Genomic DNA, 17,675 nt, shown 5'->3' with positions numbered 1-17,675 from the left:
CCCAAACCTCTGCCTGCACTCCTGGAAGGGCTCTGCTCTTCCCCGCGCCCCTGGGAGGGTGACGTGTCCCTGCCAGTGCCAGTCTGGCACAAGGGAGATGGTGACAGAGCCCCCGCTCTGCCAAAGCTGCCTCATGGGGGTCCTGGCTCACCTCTGGGCGCCCCCTTTGTCTCTCCCGGCCCTGGGGGCACAGCCCGGGCAGTGCCAAGGCCGGGGCAGCCGGGGGGCTCAGGTGGGAGCTGCTGCGGGGTATCCGTGGGGAGACCCCGGCCCCCATTCCCGCGCCGGGGTACCCGGGGGCAGCTCCGGAGCCGCGAGCGGGGGCACAGCCGGGCGCTCCCGGTGCCACCAGCCGCTGCCGGGGCTGTCCCCGCTCCCCGAGGGTCCCACCCCCGCGGGCCCTGCGCTGCCTCTGGGCGGGGGCGCGCAGGGACCCGGGGCCGCCGCGCCGCCGCCGCCTCCCCGCCGCGCCCGCCCTTAAAAGCGGCGGCGGCTCCGGTGCAGCGCCCGCGGCGGCGCTCCCGGCACGGCCCGGGATGGGCTCCGCGCACTCCGTGCCCGCCGAGATGCGGGAGCTGGCGGACAGGACGGGCTGTGAGTACCGGGGACCTGCGGGGGCACCTCGGCCGCGCTGCCGCTGCCGCCGCCCCAGCTCATCCCACCCCGCCCCGGAGCCCCCGGCCCCGCCGCCGGAGGGGACACCGGGGGTCGGGCGCCGCAGGGGACACATCACCCGCGGGGGGTGCGGGACGTGTCACCCGGGGAGGGGGGTGCAGGAGGTGCCACCCGGGAACGGGGGGGGCGAACAGGAAATGTCACCTGGGTGGCCGGGGGGCTGCAGGAGGTGACGCTCGGCCAGGGCAGGGGATGCGGGACGTGTCGTGTGAGCCGCGGGGAGGATGCGGGGAATGTCACCCGGGAGGGTGCAGAGGTGTCACCTGGGCCGCGGGAGAGCAGGATGTGACACCTGGGGGATGGAGCGGGGGGAGGGGACGAGAGGGGAGGGTGTAGGACTGTCACCAGAGGGTGCCAGCATGTCACCCTGGGCGTGCAGCCGCGTCCCCGCTGCCACCATGCCACGAGCCAGGGCGTCGAGCGGCCACACGTGCGAGCCCCAGCCAGGCTCTGCCCACCCGCGCCACCGTGCAGGGCATTGTCCCCGCATTGTCCCCGCACGGCTGCTCTGCCCCGGAGCCACCGGGCTGTGACACCGCCGGGGCTGCTCCGGGGCGCAACGCGCGCTGCTTTGGGATCGAGGCACCGGCAGGGAAAGGGGCAGGGACAGCGAGAGGGAGCCAGGGCTCCCCGCAGGGGCCGGGCCGTGGGACGGGGTGGCCGTGGCCGTCCTGGGAAGTGTCGCCGCTCCAGGACGCGGGAGCTCCGGGCACGGGGACCGGGGAGCTCCCGCCTGGATCCTCCCGCTGCGGCCGTGCTGAGCCGCTGCCGTGGAGGGAGGGCTGAGGGGCGGCTCTGCCCACGGCCAAAGGGTCTGTGGGGGCCGAGAGAGTCCGGTGACTGTCCCCAGTGCTGCTGCTGCTCCTGGCGTCACATCTCACTTCATCTCTCCTCTCCTCTCCCAGGGAGGGCTGAGCCCCCGCACCCCACTGAGCCCCCCGGGGCAGACTCAGGAGCTTGGGGTGCCCGCGGGGTGCCAGCCTGGCAGCCCAGGGTGGGAGGAGGATTTTGGGGAACCCCCTGGCCCGGGGACCCTGCAGCAGCATCTCCGGCACAGGCGGCACCTGCCCGTGGGAGGCTCCTCCCCGGTGCCCCGTGGATCAACCCCAGGGCAGGGCTTGCGAGGGCAACACCCAAAAATCTCATCGAGGCCAGAGGAGGGAGGGCAGGGGGAGCCCACAACTCCAAGCCACGTCTGCGGTGCATGTCCTGTGCTCCCCCCGTGCTGGGGCTGCTGCCGGAATCCCGGGGAATTCAGGGGATTTACAGCCTTGCTGCAGCCACCCTCGGTCCCGCGGGAGGAGCCGGGACAGGGCAGAGCCACCTGGAGGTGCCCATGGCTCGTTCCTTTGCCTTCTCCCCCATGGAGGGACACCCTGAGGGGCTGCTCGGGGCCGCTTCCCCTCCCTCCCTCCCTCCGTGTGCTCCATCCCAAAGCTGCAGCAGCGGCTGCCCGGGGTGCAGCGGCTCCTCCCGGGATGCTGTGACCATTCCCTGCAGCCAGGCCTGTCCCACAGCGGGGCTGAGCCTCCCCAGTGCCCCTTTCCCTTTGCTCAAGCAGCACAAACCACGCAAGGCTGGGAACAGCAAGCCCGGCTCCCTTTGGTTTAAATCCCATTTTTCCCCCATTAGAGGAGGCTGCTGTGCTTGGACAGGGGCCTGCAGCATCAGGATGCTTCTCAGGGACACGAGCAGCCTCTGCTGCCCTTGAGCCAGCCCTTCTCCCAGCAAAGCTTTTGCCTTTTCTGCAGATTTTCCTTTTTTTTTCCCAGAAAGAAGCCGAGCACTGCCACCTTTACAGGACAGAGCAATGCTGGGAGAGCTGCCCCGGGAGGAACACCTGGGATGGGGAAAGAGGGAGGAAAAGCCTCACCCAGCCTTTGGGGGCCTGCCCAACCATGAGCATCCAGCCACTGACTGCAGCTCTTTGTCCCCTTGGTGCCTGGGACATTTTTCTGAGAGATCAAAGCTTTTTGGTGTGCACCCAAGTCCCAGATGCTGAAGGCTTGGTGGCCCAGCTGCTCCCATGGTGACAGCGATGTCGTCATGGCCGGGAGTGAAAGGTCACTTCTGCATGGCCAAAATTGGAAAGCAAAGTCCAGGGAAAGTCTCCACGGGACAGCAGCAGAGCAGCAGCCAGGAGGGACTGGGGGAGAAAGCAGCCAGAGGATGGATCAGTGGGGCCTGGGATCAGCACCTGGGAGCCAGTGGGGCCGAGGGGGGAGGTGAAGGGGGTTTGGAGGGCATCCTGCAGAGGTGCTGGTGACACCCAGGCGGGCTCAGGGCCCCGCTGATCCAGCCAGCCCAGCTGGGTTTCCAGGCTGTCACAGAGGGCTGAGAAGGCCCAGCCCCGCTGATCAATACAGCTGCTATTTCCAGGCTGTGAAGCAGCAGTGGGAAAGCAAAGGACATTATTTAAACATCATAAAAGGGAGTGAGGGAGGCAGCTCAGCCCAGCTCTGACCCTGCTGTCTTGCTGCAATTAACCCTTTGCAACCCCTCAGCCATGCTTTAATATGGTTTTATGTCTCTCCATGGTGCCAGGAGTGGCTGATTTCCAGCTGCTGGGGCAGCCCTGCCCCGTGCCCAGCCCAGCTGGGGCTGCAGGAGCCTGTGGGCCCAGCTGGTGCCCAGACAGACGCCCAGCTCACAGAGACACAGCTCCAAAGCACTTCCCTGGCTCCTGGGAATGGCCCCTGTCAATATTTGCACAAGAGTCAGGCTCTGGGGGGTTGGAGCTTGGTTACAGCCCCTGGAGAACAGTGGGGGAAGATAAACTCACCTGTGCTGGGGGGGCAGGGCAGTGGGGAGGTGCTGCTGAGCTCAGGCTGGAACCCCAGCACTCGTGGGGCTCAAAGGGAGCTGCTGGTCCCCCCTTCCAGCCCTCTGCCCTGGGATGGGGTTGGTGCATCCCTGGGGCAGTGCCCACCCTGATGGTTTGTGCCTCACCCTGAGCAGTGGCAGCAATTTCAAAGCCAGGCATTAATTTTGGGGGGCTTCTGTGCCCCCTCCGTGTCCTTTCCTCTTCCCTGGCAAGGGGAAGGTGGCTGCTGTCAGGATTTCTGATCCCAGAGTTATTTCCTGCAGCAGCCACGGCTGTGGATGTGGAGGAACCTCCTGGCTCCAGGCAGAGCTGGGGCAGGGGGAGAGGAACTGCCTGGGCACAGCTCTGCCCACGGTGCCAACAACCCCAAAAAAATGCCAAGCCTGTTCCAATGGGCTGGCACCAAGGATCCTGAGCTGGGGGTGGGATCCCACTGTGCCATTCCATGCCATGCTGGGCCAGGGCATTCCCTGCAGACCGGGACAGGGAATAAACCAGCCCTTGGCACCGTCCTTGCCACCAGCACAGGGCACAGGGACACAGGGGGACCTTGCAGGGTGGCACGGAGCCCCCACAGGGAAATGGGGGTGGCACAGCTGTGCCCAGGACCCTGCCCCACTGCTGGGGGTGTGGGGACAGGCACAGAGGGGTGTCCCAAGGGTCCCCTGGGGCTCAGCCCCTGTCACCTCTGTTCTTTCCCTGGCAGTCACCTCTGAACAGATCGAGCACCTGCACCGGCGCTTCAAGCAGCTGAGCCAGGACCAGCTGACGATCCGGTATGGGAATCCCAGCACAGGGCAAAATCCCAGCCCCAGGGCAATCCCAGCCCCAGGGCAATCCCAGCCCCAGGGCAAAATCCAGCCCCAGGGCAATCCCAGCTCCACTGCAATCCCAGCCCCAGGGCAATCCCAGCCCCACTGCAATCCCAGGCCCACTGCCGGGGCCACCCCCCAGCATCTCCCCCTTCCCTGGGCTGCCCCAGGGTGCCAGTCCAGGGCTGGGATTCTGAGTGTCCTTCCAGCCATCCCTGAGCCATCTCTGAGCCAGCTCCTGCAGCGTGGCCTTGCAAATATTCCAAGGAAAAACATACAGTGACACAGTGGCCTGGGAGCAGGGGCACTCCTGACAAACATCCCATCACTCCCCAGCTTTAAAATCAGTTTTGGGGAGGGAAGGGGGGGTTGCAGTTGCTCCTGTCCCTCTCCTCGGTGGCTGCACAGGGAATTGGGAGAGCTCTGAGCTCCTGCTGCTCTCTGCTCCCCGGGGTTATTTCTTGGCTCATTTGCTTTATAAATCCCAGTGAGCAAATGCCCAGCATGGGCTCGGCACGAAGCTGAGGGTGGACAGCAGGATCTCCTTGCTGTGCCTTGCTGAGCCCTGCTTGAGGCCTTTTTCCTGGGAAAACTCCAAAATCCGTGGCAGGTGGAGCCATGCAAAGGGCCCCGGGGTCATCCCAAGAGCTCCCCCAAGACCCATTCTAATGGGACAGAGTCCCTGAGCACAGACTTGCTCTCAGTCTGAACGGAAGAAAGAAGGGTTTTTATCCAAAACCCCTTTATTTTCCCGTGATTGCTTTGGAAGGAAGGGTTGGGTCTCTCGGGGGCTGTCAGAGCTTCTCCCTCCTCCCACCTCCCTCATGCTCCGGCCTCTCTCTGTCCCCTTTGCAGCAAGGAGAACTTTGACAGCATTCCCGACCTGGAGTTCAACCCCATCAGGGGGAAAATCGTCCACGCTTTTTTTGACAAGCGGTGAGAACCCCCCAGCACCCAGGGAGGGAGGATTTATCCTCTGGAAACGGGATGGGGCTGGGCAAGGACCTTCCCCCTAAAGGATCCGGGTGGAAAATGAGACATTTAAGCTGAATCTTAGGGACAAACCAGTCCTAGAGCTTTGCTGGGGGTGGCTGGGGGCTCCCCATCACCCTGGGCTCCGGCACCCCCAGGAACCTGCGGCAGGAGTCGGACGGGCTGGCGGACGAGATCAACTTCGAGGACTTCCTGACCATCATGTCCTACTTCAGACCCATCGAGATGAACATGGACGAGGAGCAGCTCGACCGCTTCCGCAAGGAGAAACTGAAATGTGAGGCTTTCCCAGAGCCTGGGCTTTGGGGCTGGTGGGAAGGGGCTGCCCTGACCCCGCCACCCCCTCCTGTCCCTCGCAGTCCTGTTCCACATGTACGACTCGGACCACGATGGGAAGATCACGCTGCAGGAGTACAGAAATGTAACGTGGGCTCCCTCCTGCCCCGTGCCCCGAGTCCCCAGGCCCGGCCTGACCCTCTGCCTTGCAGGTGGTGGAGGAGCTGCTGTCAGGGAACCCCCACCTGGAGAAGGAGTCGGCTCGATCCATCGCCGACGGGGCCATGATGGAGGCAGCCAGCATCTGTGTGGGACAAATGGTGGGAGCCTGTGCTGGGAGCTGCTTCCCTGCTCTGCCATGCCACTGAGGGGCTGTGGTGGCATCAAAAATGGGGCTGGAAGGTGTCCCTGCTTCCCAGGGCATCTCCCTGTGCCACAGCTGCTTTTGCTGGAGGCGTTTTTTGCAGGCAGCAGCTTCCAGGGTGATGTTTTCTGATGAGAAGGGGATCAGCAAACAGCATCCCATAACCCCCCATCCTTCCTGCTTATGGAAAGGGCTGCTCCTCGCAGTCGTGGGGGTTTGGGAACCTATTTGGGGCTGGCCATGGGGTGCAGGGCAGGAACCCCTGGGAGATGTGTCCCTCAGCCCCAGGGGACAGCCCTGGGCCACCCCTCCCCATCACCCTGGGGCAGCTGCAATGTTTCCTCTCCCTGCGGCAGGGCCCGGACCAGGTGTACGAGGGCATCACCTTCGAGGATTTCCTTAAGGTCAGTGACAGCTCCGCTGTGTCCCCAGCAGGAGGGGCCTGGGCGGGCACAGCAGGGACCGGGGTGTGGCCCTGGCCCCGCTCAGCCCCGTCCCCTGGCAGATGTGGCAGGGCATCGACATCGAGACCAAGATGCACGTCCGCTTCCTCAACGTGGACACCATCGCTCACTGCTACTGAGGAGGGGCGGCAGCAGCAGCAGGAGGAGGAGGAGGAGGAAGAGGAGGAGGAAGAGGACCCAGCAGCAGCTCCACGTCCTGTGTCCTGTGACCCAGCTCCCAGCTCCATGGCTCGTGTGCCTGTTCCATGCTGGGGCTGCCCTCTAGAAACATCAGAGGCTTTTATCTGTAATAAAAGATATTTCTCTTTTTAGTCCTCGCTGAGAAATACTCCATCCGTCCATCACTCCGTGGTGGGGTGTTTCCCGGAGCAGAAACCCTCTACAAATCCCGGCTGTCCCACAAATCTGGCGTTTAGCCTCTGCCAGGCGCTGCTGTGGGGAAGGAGCTGCCCAGCTTGGGCTGATCCCAGGCCGTGGGGAGAGGCAGGGACGGGGATGCAGAGGGGCAGGAGCTGGAGGCAGCACCCTCAGCACCTGCAAGGACAGCCACGTCCCACTCTGCATCCTACAGGGAAGGTGGTGGCAGCCACACGAGGAATAGTCCCGGTTTAATCCCAAACCAGCCCCCCCCGCCAGAGCCAGGCAGGAGGAGCCCCAGCAGGCAGCAGGGACGCGGGGACGTGGGCTCCTGGCAACCAGGTGGCTTCTGCCCCCACATGTTCCCGCTAGAACAAGGCACCGGAGCCGGGGGCTGTTTGCTGGCGTTAATGACTGGAAGGCTCCAGGCGCGTTTCTGTCTCTAAGGCAGCCTGAGCTGGGGGGGGGGGAGGCAGGGAAAAAAGGGCAATGGCTATTTTTAGGAAAGTAGGGAAGATTTATTTGTTTTATCAAAAACCGGTGACAGGGGCAGGCGCTGGGAGCAGCAGAGCCGGCAGGGGAGGCAGCGATGGGTGCGGAGCCACCCGGCCCTGTGGCACCCCTGGCTGGGGCAGCGATACCTCCTCCTTCTTCTTTCCCGCATTACTGGGGGTCTCTGCTCTGCACCCCCACACTGAGGGCGCATTTAGGGCTTCTGTCCCCTCCCAAGTGCCCGTGTCCGTTCGGAGCCGCTGGAGCCCAGCCTGGAGCAGCTGCCGGAGCCGCGGCCGCCGGGGAAGGACAAGGGCAGGGGCAGGCGGTCCCGGCCCGCACGGACCCGCACCGGCTGGCCCCGGGATGGAGCCGGTCCCGTGTCCACCTGGGAATGTCCCACGGACCCGCGGGACAGCGCTGCCGGCGCCGGTGGGGATGGAGCTGGGCTGGGCTGGGTGGGAGAGCACGATGGGGATGGAGCTCCCGGCTCTCCCGGAGGAGCCATTCGGGCACTAAGGGGCTCCTGGTGCTGCCCCACAGCCTGGGCTGCGTTTGCAGGGCTCCGGGACTCCCTCCTGCTCTCCTCGGGTCGCTCTGGGCACCCCCATGCCCCGGCAATTCCTCCTCTTCCTCCTGAACCTCTCCTCCTCCTCCTCCTCCTCCCCATGCCGGACCCTCAGTGCTCCCTCCTCACCCCATGCACACGAGGGCACGATATCCAGCTCCACCCCAAATCCCCAGGTTTCCACAGCCAACCCAGGCTCCTTTCCCTGTTTTCCCACTAAAATTTCCACCAAGACGCTGCGGGACCGCCCCACTCCCTAACGCTGCTGCGAGCTCCGTGCTCCCACTCACAGTCCCGGCTGCCTGCAAGGTCCTTTTCTGCCCCCAGATCTCCCAGCCGGGGCTGCAGGGGTTAACACGGATCACGGTCCCACTCCCCCTCCACACCCCGATTTCCTCGGAGGAATCACCCGAGAGGATCCACACCAGCAAGGGCAGGGAAGGGGAGGCCAGGAGGAGTGAAGAGGATGGATGAGAGGATAATTGTTATCCCCTGAGTTAATTAGCTATAACTCCCTTGAGTTAATTACACCCCCCCCCCCCCGCCCCGATATTCTAAGAGGCAAGGAAGGTGAGGAAGGTTGGGAAACAGAGGCAGGACCCATCACAAAGTGGCTGCAGCGCTCTCCCTTTGCCTGTGTTGGGAATTCCCTGTGGGAAATGGGAGCGGAGAGCAGGAGGAGGCTGGAAAGGGCAGGAGAGAGGGAGGGAGCAGGGAGTGGAGCCTGATCCTCATCCCAGCGAAGGGCTGGAGCTGGAGAGCCCCAGGGATGGGCAGGAGCATCATGTTACACACAGCAAACCCCAGCGAAACGAGGATAATCGTCCTGAAAATCACAGGGAAATCTGGCAGAGCCCCGGGAAAGCTGGCAAGGGCAAAGCTCCTGCCACAGCAAAATCCTGCAAAGCCCGGAGCGTTCATAAAGGAAAATGGTTCTGTTGTGGGGCCAGGACGCTGGGACGTGGCTCAGAGCTCTGCGGCAGATCCCAGCAGCGGTCAGCAGGGGGGAATTGGAAAACTGGAGCTGCCTTACAACACACTGGAAAACTCCAGGGAGGCCGATAAAGGCTGGGCAGCATCAGAGAGAGCAGCGGCTCTGGGATTGGAGAGGGGGACTGAGCGACCCCAGGAGTGCAGGGCAGCGACCCTGGGCAGGTGGGTGTTGGCACAGAGGTTGGCACACAGCCTCACCCATCTCCCCACCGTTCCCCCTCCTCCATCAGCCACACTGCAGCTTGGCAATGGCAGCAGAGACCAAACAAGGGGACACCTGGCCAGGAAGGGAGGGAAGAGCAGGAGGCAGCACAGACCCCACAGCCATGGAGCCAGGGCAGCCACCTGCAGCTGATATTTTTAAGCTAAAATTTGAGGAGTTCCTCGTTCCTTTGAGTAGCTGAGGCAGGGGTGACAGAGGAAACTCCCACCTGCAGCTCTGCCATGAAGAGGAATTTGGCCCAGAGGCTGGAGGTCCACGTTTCTGGATGAAAATCTGCCAGGTAAATCCTGACCTGGAGCAGGCCCTTTCCCTCAGGTTTCTGCTGCACCATCCACCAGGACCTCCAGCCCCTGCTGCCCCACCTCCCCTCTGGCAGCAGGGGGGACACCAGCTCCAGGTACCTGGAGTTTCAGGAGCTCCACAGAAGGTGGAAATGAGCAGGCAAATGTCATTGGAGGAGAAGAGGGGACAGGGAGGACATGAACAAGTTCCTCCACCACCTCAGAGCACCTATGTTCACCCCTCAGTGACAGCAGCTGGGACAGGGAGTGACAGAGGTGGGCAGGGCAGGAGAGCAGAGCTGGGTGGGAAAGGCCATGGGGCAGGGGGAGAAAGGGGTTCAGAGACCCCCAGAGCACCTCACAGAAAGCACCTCCTGCTCCTCCTCCCACCACTCCTCAGATCAGGAGAGGGATGGCAGCCCCTGAACCCCGGGGTGGCTCTTCCCTCACTGACTGAGGACACCAGCAGAGGCCAAAAGCACTTCCTGGGGCCTGAGCTGGTGGCTTGAGCCAGGAGCAGAGCAGGGCAGTGGGGATTTTCCTGCAGCCCTGTCCTGCCCTGCAGGATGGTCTGCCAGGCTCCCCTGGAGCTGCTCCCTGTGCACACCCACAGCTCCCCTTGATCCCACATTCCCTCTGGAGCAGGGATCCCTCTCGCCGGCACACAGACACCTCTTTTTAGCTGAGGATCGCTGCCACCAGCAGTGGGCACCAGGACTCTCAAGGCTTTTCTTGCCAAGCTGTTTCCTGCTGTGATGCCTTTCGATTCTGTAGCTGTCCCTGACCCCCTGAGGGCCCCCAGCCTGGCAGGTGGCACCAGTGTGAGCCTGACTCCAGCCTGACCTCTGCCAGCTCAGTCCACACTGCTCCAACGTGTCCTGACTGCAGCTCCTCCACCCCAGCCCCTGAGCCCACCCAAGGCAGATTTGCCCTTCCCAGTGCCCACCCTGACCTGTGGGGCAAAGCACTGGGCCCCTCCCTGCCACTGACTGGTACCAGTGGGCTGGGAAGCTCCAAGGTGGTTTCTATCCCCAGCCCAGCTGGGATGGTGACTCCGTTCCTGCCCTTGAAATGAAGGCAGAGGCTCCATTTCAATGACCCCTCGATGCCTCAGGGTTGAGCTTTTATATTTTCACATCCTGAGCTGCTTTAGTGTGTGGGTCTGGGCTTCCTATTATGGGATGGTGAGCGCTCTTCACAGAGTAGGGAGACAAAACAATTCCTTCTCTTGCTGGGGACCAAGGACAAATGATCCAATCTCAGGCCCAAGAGCACAAACAGCGTGGAATGAAGAGAGAAAAACAAGGATGGGATTGCATGGGCTAAAGCTGGAACTGGACAATGAACTCCAAAATGCAAATGGAGCAGAACTGATCAAAGTGAGAGCCCCTGTAACCAGCTGTGCATTTTGGGACCATTTTGTGTTCACCTGGGCTGTGGCTCTGGCTGGGCTCTTGTGCTGCCCAAGGTGCATCCATTAAGGAGATCCTTTTAACAAATCCCTGCTTTATTCTTTAGCTCTGTGCAGTCTCTGTTCTAGGTCAGCCTTCCCAAGGCAGCACCCTGGCCCCAAAGCTCAGCAGCTCGCTGGTGTTTGCTGCTCCCCAGCACTAAGGAGCGCCCGGGGCAGCAGGACCCCATCCCTTCCCAGAAAGTCCCACAGGGATCTCTCCAACAGCCCGAGTGCCCTCACCCACACTGCGAGTCACACACACACCCCTGTGCTGTGGTGCAACCTCCCTCAATTACCTGCATTAATTAACAGGGAAAAGGTGCTGCAATCCCTGTGCTGGCAGCCGGGCACGGGAACAGCCGGGCACAGGAACAGCCGGGAATGGGAACAGCCGGGCACAGGAACAGCCGGGAATGGGAACAGCCGGGCACAGGAACAGCCGGGAATGGGAACAGCCGGGCACAGGAACAGCCGGGAATGGGAACAGCTGGGAATGGGAACAGCCGGGCACGGGAACAGCCGGGAATGGGAACAGCCGGGCACGGGAACAGCCGGGCACAGGAACAGCCGAGCACGGGAACAGCCGGGCACAGGAACAGCCGGGAATGGGAACAGCTGGGAATGGGAACAGCCGGGCACGGGAACAGCCGGGAATGGGAACAGCCGGGAATGGGAACAGCCGGGAATGGGAACAGCCGGGCACGGGAACAGCCTGGCACAGGAACAGCCGGGCACGGGAACAGCCGGGCACGGGAACAGCCGGGAATGGGAACAGCCGGGAATGGGAACAGCCGGGCACGGGAACAGCCTGGCACGGGAACAGCCGGGCACGGGAACAGCCGGGCACGGGAACAGCCGGGAATGGGAACAGCCGGGCACAGGAACAGCCGGGAATGGGAACAGCCGGGCACGGGAACAGCCGGGCAGGGGAACAGCCGGGCACGGGAACAGCCGGGCACGGGAACAGCCTGGCACAGGAACAGCCGGGCACGGGAACAGCCGGGCACGGGAACAGCCGGGAATGGGAACAGCCGGGCAGGGGAACAGCCGGGCACAGGAACAGCCGGGCACGGGAACAGCCGGGAATGGGAACAGCCGGGCACAGGAACAGCCTGGCACGGGAACAGCCGGGCACAGGAACAGCCGGGCACGGGAACAGCCGGGCACGGGAACAGCCGGGCACGGGAACAGCCTGGCACGGGAACAGCCGGGCACGGGAACAGCCGGGCACGGGAACAGCCGGGAATGGGAACAGCCGGGCAGGGGAACAGCCGGGCACGGGAACAGCCGGGCATGGGAACAGCCAGGAATGGGAACAGCCGGGCACGGGAACAGCCTGGCACAGGAACAGCCGGGCACGGGAACAGCCGGAAATGGGAACAGCCTGGCACAGGAACAGCCGGGCACGGGAACAGCCGGGCACGGGAACAGCCGGGCACAGGCGGGGCAGGAGCAGAGGGAGCAGCAGGAACGCGTGGGAGCACTCCGGGAAAAGGGCACCACACAAACTTATCTGTTCCTTGCAGCAGGGAGATGGAGGAGGAACAAAGCTGTTCCCAGATAATGAGGCGAGATAAGGGGAAGGGAGAACAATGAGATGGGAGCTCTCCCTGCTCAGCACATCGCAGAAGGCACAGGGCTGGAGCAACCCCCAAAGTAATTTATGCTACAGAAACCATTATTTATTTGTCAGGTTTCAGCTGAACTCTTATCCAAACTGTGCATCCATGACACTTCCTGCTCTTCCAGGAATGGAGGGAGGGAGCTGGCTTCCCAGAAGGGTAGAGGAATAAAAAAAAGAAGAAGAAGACCAAAGCTTTATGAAAGATTAAATTTATTGGTCAGACAGAATGGCTTTGCCCCTTGCACTTTTTGTGTATCTATCACATGGAAAAAGGTAACTTAAAGACCTAAACCGTGACATTTTGGCCCAGGGGTCCTGGGAAACCACCCCAAGCCAAGAAGGAAAAGCAGTGAAACCCAGCAGTCTGCAGGGCTGTCTCAGTGCCTGCCCAGGGGTGAAGTGCCAGCCCAGCCCCTCTCCTGCAGGTCTGGGCACATTCCTCCACTTCTCCCTCGCTTCACACTGATTCCATTAACCCAGGAAAAAAGGTGTAAGTTAAAACTTAACCTCAATTTAAACAGAACTGACACAGCTTTGGTTTGCACCAGTAAGTTTACAAGGGCAAATCACAATAAAATCATTTCAAATCAGTAAAAAGATCCATGCAGGACTGGAGCTCTTGTTCCCCAAACTGGTTTTACCTGTCTGTCAGTGCTACCTGGGCTTAAGGTAAAGCCTCACTCTTTGTTTCCACCTGAGCAGCACCTCCTGCCCCTCACCTGGTGCTCCCCCACAGCTTTGGGGCTCAGCACCCAGGGAGGGCACTCTGGCCACTTCATCCCTTCTGTTCCATGATCAATTCCCAGCTTGGAAGCAAGGACAGCACTGAAAACCCTCCAGGTGCTGTGGAAGGACATGATCCAGCCAAGAACACACCTGACAACCCGAGCCAGCCCTTTGTCCCAGTGAACAGGGGTCAGCTCACCCTAAAAGGCTCAGGAACAAAATTCCACAGACAGATGTACACATACAATTAGAAAACATTTGATCCAGGATTTTAAAGAATTAAAAAAATAATTTATTCTAAAATAATTTTGATGTGTGTGTGCCCTGCTGAGTTCCCAAGCATCCAGCCTGGTCTAGGGAACCTTCCACTCCCTCTCTCCATCCCAACCCCTCTCCCAGCCACCTTCTGTGCATGGTCCTGGTGTCCTGTTCCCAGGCACATTCCAGTGCACTCCAAGGAAAACAAGAACCAGTAGCTCAATACCAGGACAGACATTTCCAACACGTGGCTCAGCACATGCTTTTTCCAAGTCCTTGGTGATTTTTTTCCTTCTTGGGGCAGGCAAGAACTCTTCTGAGAGCTCCCACCCCTTCAGTGTCACTCTGGCTTCCTGACCAGGATGGGACCTGCAGCATCTTTCCCACAAGCAGCAGGAATATTTCTGTTCACCCTGCACTGCTCCCTTTCCCTCCTCAGCCTCTCCATCCCCCAGGCCGGACCTCTGGACATGTCCAGAGTGACACGCTGCAGCAGGGTGCTCCAGGGCACTCCTGCCCTCTTCGGGTTCACATCCCCAGGGCTTTCTGCAGCCCGCAGCAGCCCTTGGGTGCTTGTCCCACATGGATTTTCCCTTGCCCTGGTGGCCCCAGAGGCCGAGGAGTGCCCTAGATGCTGTCGTAGGGCACTGCCAGGCCGATGTTGTAGTTGTAACCTGACACCTCATCGTAGGAGGAGCGGCAGATGGGGAGGACGCTGTCCACGGCCAGCTGGTCCACGGAGAACTCGTAGGAATAAATCACCCCTCGGTACCTGTGTGCAAAACAACCAGGACACACCGTTTCACCCCAGTGGGAAAGCAGGAATCACTATAAAACTGCTCTGAATTGAAAGAGGCGATGCTGCAGGAGCTGGATGAAAACCCCCATCCCCTCTGCGGGAGGCTGAGCACTTTGAACAGGGAAAGCTCCCTCCTGCCTCCTGCCAGGAACCCTCCCCGGGCTGGTGAATCATTCCCTCCAGCCCTGCAGAGACGTGACTGTCATCTGCTGAAACATCTCCAGGCTCTCCAGCACGGGGGAAGATAAATACATTGGTATTTGATAGTTCAATTAGCACTAACAGCCATTTGAGATGCAAATACCAAAACCTGCAGCTTAAATGCCAGTAGTTTTCCTTTAGGAGGAGACAGCATTACTAATATTTCGAGCATGGAGAGGGCTGCATTCCCTGCCTGGCTTCAGTGGACTTTATGTTCCCCTGCTGAGAAAAAAAAGCTGCTTTTTTTTTTTTTTTTTTGTGCTCAAGCAAATCAAAAGCCAATTCATCGCTTGTTTTATAAACCTTACCCTTAAACCCTTTTTAATTTTATTTTTTTGCTGCTATACCCTCTCTGTAAGTGCTCTGGGTGATGACTCAGGTGCTCAGGGTGCTATTTAAGAACACAGCAGATTGCTGCGGGCTGGTTTCTCACTTTCGGTGCAAGCTGGGGTCATCCTCGGTGATGCTGGAGCCTCGGGGGTTCTTCTCCTCGGGGATGTTGGCAGTGATCAGGCTGTGGGAATTGAACCACACGTGGCGCACTGGATGTCTGGAAAAGAACCCAGAGCACGGGGTGAGCGGGCACCTGCACTGGACTCCCAAAATCCGAGTGCTGGGAAAGGAATGCCTTTGGAATAAACACGGAGCGACTGAAACCAGCGCCCTCCCCGCGGCCAGAGGCTGGAACCTGCACTCCCGGCTCCTCCAGCCTGGAGCACATCCCACATCTTCTATCCCCATCTAGTGGGCTCTTCCCAGAACACACGAGGAGGCCAGAAAATGCTGCTGGAAAGCTGGCAGAGCAGCGGCTGGGAGGGATGGATGCGGGCTGGGCTGAGCTGGCTGCCCTGAGGACTGCAGCAGTCGCGGGAAGGGCAGGATGCTTCCCAAGAAAAGGGAAGGACACCCCACACACCCTGCACTGAGCTGCTTTAGAAATGCACGATAAGGCACAAGCTAAGAGCCATGGAGTGGGGAGGGACCCTCAGGGATCACTGATCCAGCCCCTGGCCCTGCTCAGACCCCCAACAACCCCACCCTGGGCATCCCTGGCAGCGCTGTCCAAAGGCTCCTGGAGCTCTGGCAGCCTCGGGGCCGTGCCCATTCCCTGGGGAGCCTGGGCAGTGCCAGCACCCTCTGGGGGAAGAATCTTTCCTGATCTCCAGCCTGACCTGCCCTGGCCCAGCTCCAGCCGTTCCCTGGGTGCTGTCCCTGTCCCAGAGCAGAGATGGGAGCTGCCCTCGGGAGGAGCTGCAGCCCCTGGGGAGGTCTGAGCTCAGTGTGCTCTGCTCCAGCTGAACAATCCCAGTGCTCTCAGCTGCTCCCCCAGACCCCTCCCCATCCTCGTGCCCCTCTTTGGACCCTCAAGTCAGGTCTTCACTCCTTTCCCTCCCACTGGTGAATAACTGAGCCCAAAGCCAGGACCAGCACTTTGTGTTCAAGCAGGAGTCACTTCTCTCCTCAGCTGAGGATGGCTCATCTCCACACCCCAAATGTGTCTCCTGTCACCTCCCTCAGCTCCTGCTCCTGTGTTCCATTCCTGGCAGGGGGCCAAAGGCAGGGATAACAGCACACACCTTATCTGGGAAAGCCTTTTGATTGAAGTGATCCCTTCTGATTACTCTATAGATTAAACACTGTTTTCTACCTGTTTCATCTAATGGTTTCACTTGGAGTGCATCCCCGAGCTCAGCCCTGCCCTGCCTGCCCTCCTCCTGGAGCAGCACTAATGAACATGCCAAGGAGACAATCAATGGAATATTGTCCTTAATGCATCAGCCACATCACAACAGGCTTTATCATTCCCAGGGTCAACACACAAAGTGATACTGGCTATTAATCAATGACAACTCCAGCTTGAACTTCCCCGGCTGTAAATACCTCATCTAGCTCCTCTTTGGGGAAGATGCATTAAGAATAATATTAAAAAAATGAAATCAGGATTTATCTGTTCATTTTATGGATATCACTCAGACTTACAAGGGGCTAAATCCTCAAGTCTTTATCCAGACAAAGCCTGGGAATTGTGCTTTGATCAGGAAATCTTCACTTATCTGTACACAGTGCCAGCTCCAGGATGCTGATCTCTGCTTGTACTTTCAGTACTGTGCTCCTTGTGCTCAGTACAAACTGATATTTCAATATTTAAATGAGTTTAAATGCTTTGATCCTCACCATTAAGGGAATGTGTGGATGAGGTGAAGAGAAGCACAGGGATTGTGATGGATACCCTGGATGGAGACAGCCAGAACCAGTCCCTCTCAAAACAGCCAGTCCAGCATGTCAAACCCAACATTCCACAACTAAATAGGGGCAGGGAGAAGTCACTGACTGAACTTCATGGAAAATCCAAAATTCCCTGCTCCCCAACACCAACTGGAACACTCAGCTAATGAGTAAAAAGGCCATGACAGTGATGCCTCAGGTTTTAGCTTTTATATTTTCACAGCTTCTGTGCTGCTTTAGTGTGAACTTCTGAGCTTTCACATGAGGGGATGCTGAGCTCTGTGCACAGAGCAGGGAGACAAAACAATTCCTTCTCTTGCTGGGGACCAAGGACAAATGATCCCAATCTCAGGCCCAAGAGCACAAACAGTGTGGGCTGGAGAGAGAAAAACAAGCAGGATGGGACTTCATGGGCTAAAGCTGGAATTGGACAATGGACTCCAATGTGCAAATGGAGCAGAGCTGATCCCAGTGAGAGCCCCCGTGACCGGGTGTCCATTTTGGGACCATTTTGGTTCATCTTGGGTGCAGCCCTGGCTGAGCTCTTGTGCTGCCCAAGGTGCATCCATTGAGGAGATCCTTTTAATAAATCCTTGCTTTACTCTTTAGCTCTGTCCAATCTCTGTTCTAGGTCAGCCATCCCAAGGCACCAACAGCTGAAGGGTCCCCTCAGAAACACACAGGGCTCCAGGTGAGGAGACAACCTGTCCCCAACCCACACAGAATTCCCCCAAAACTCTCTCATTGCCACATCCTCCTTCCATCCCTGGCAGCCCCGGGTTCCCCCAGCCCAGGTTACCTGGCGTGCATCTCCCAGAGCTTGGTGGCCATGCGCTGGTCCCACACGCACACCAGGCCCTCCTCCCCTCCGCTGACCAGTTTCCACTCGTCCATCTGCACGGCGCACACTCCCAGCTGGTGGCCGTGCACGGAGCACACGGCCTCGCCGCGCCGCAGGTCGAACACCCTCACCCTGGGGAGACAGGGAGAAATGAAGCACGGCCAGACGAATCTTCAGCTAATTAATCCACTGGCTAATCCAACTTCAGCTAATTAATCCACAACT

At 60.0% G+C, this 17,675-nt stretch overlaps 2 protein-coding genes across 2 annotated transcripts in view; one reads left to right on the top strand and one right to left on the bottom strand.

Moving 5' to 3' along the window:
- The first annotated feature begins 449 nt into the window (after positions 1-449).
- TESC (tescalcin) lies at positions 450-6,719 on the top strand. Its single transcript, XM_053993894.1, has 8 exons — positions 450-594; positions 4,206-4,275; positions 5,167-5,247; positions 5,442-5,581; positions 5,664-5,725; positions 5,793-5,900; positions 6,301-6,348; positions 6,450-6,719. The coding sequence occupies exons 1-8, from the start codon at positions 537-539 to the stop codon at positions 6,525-6,527; spliced, it is 645 nt and encodes a 214-aa protein (XP_053849869.1). The 5' UTR covers positions 450-536; the 3' UTR covers positions 6,528-6,719.
- Positions 6,720-12,592: 5,873 nt separating this feature from the next.
- The window catches only part of FBXW8 (F-box and WD repeat domain containing 8), a 57,290-nt gene continuing 52,207 nt past the window's right edge, over positions 12,593-17,675 (bottom strand). The window contains exons 9-11 of the mRNA XM_053994145.1: positions 17,409-17,582; positions 14,817-14,933; positions 12,593-14,155 (exon numbers count right to left, since the gene is read on the bottom strand). Coding sequence (XP_053850120.1) covers positions 14,011-14,155; positions 14,817-14,933; positions 17,409-17,582 — 436 coding nt within the window. The 3' untranslated portion in view covers positions 12,593-14,010. The remainder of the gene's footprint in view (positions 14,156-14,816; positions 14,934-17,408; positions 17,583-17,675) is intronic.

The sequence above is a fragment of the Vidua macroura genome, chromosome 18, assembly GCF_024509145.1.
Source record: "Vidua macroura isolate BioBank_ID:100142 chromosome 18, ASM2450914v1, whole genome shotgun sequence".
Taxonomy (NCBI): Eukaryota; Metazoa; Chordata; class Aves; order Passeriformes; family Viduidae; genus Vidua; species Vidua macroura.
This window is presented reverse-complemented; position numbering and strand designations above follow the sequence as displayed.

Coding starts and splice junctions, on each gene's coding strand:
- TESC (XM_053993894.1), top strand. CDS start 537: ATGGGCTCCGCGCACTCCGTGCCCGCCGAGATGCGGGAGCTGGCGGAC. Junction 595..4,205: donor GCTGGCGGACAGGACGGGCT/GTGAGTACCGGG, acceptor TTTCCCTGGCAG/TCACCTCTGAACAGATCGAG. Junction 5,582..5,663: donor CCGCAAGGAGAAACTGAAAT/GTGAGGCTTTCC, acceptor TGTCCCTCGCAG/TCCTGTTCCACATGTACGAC.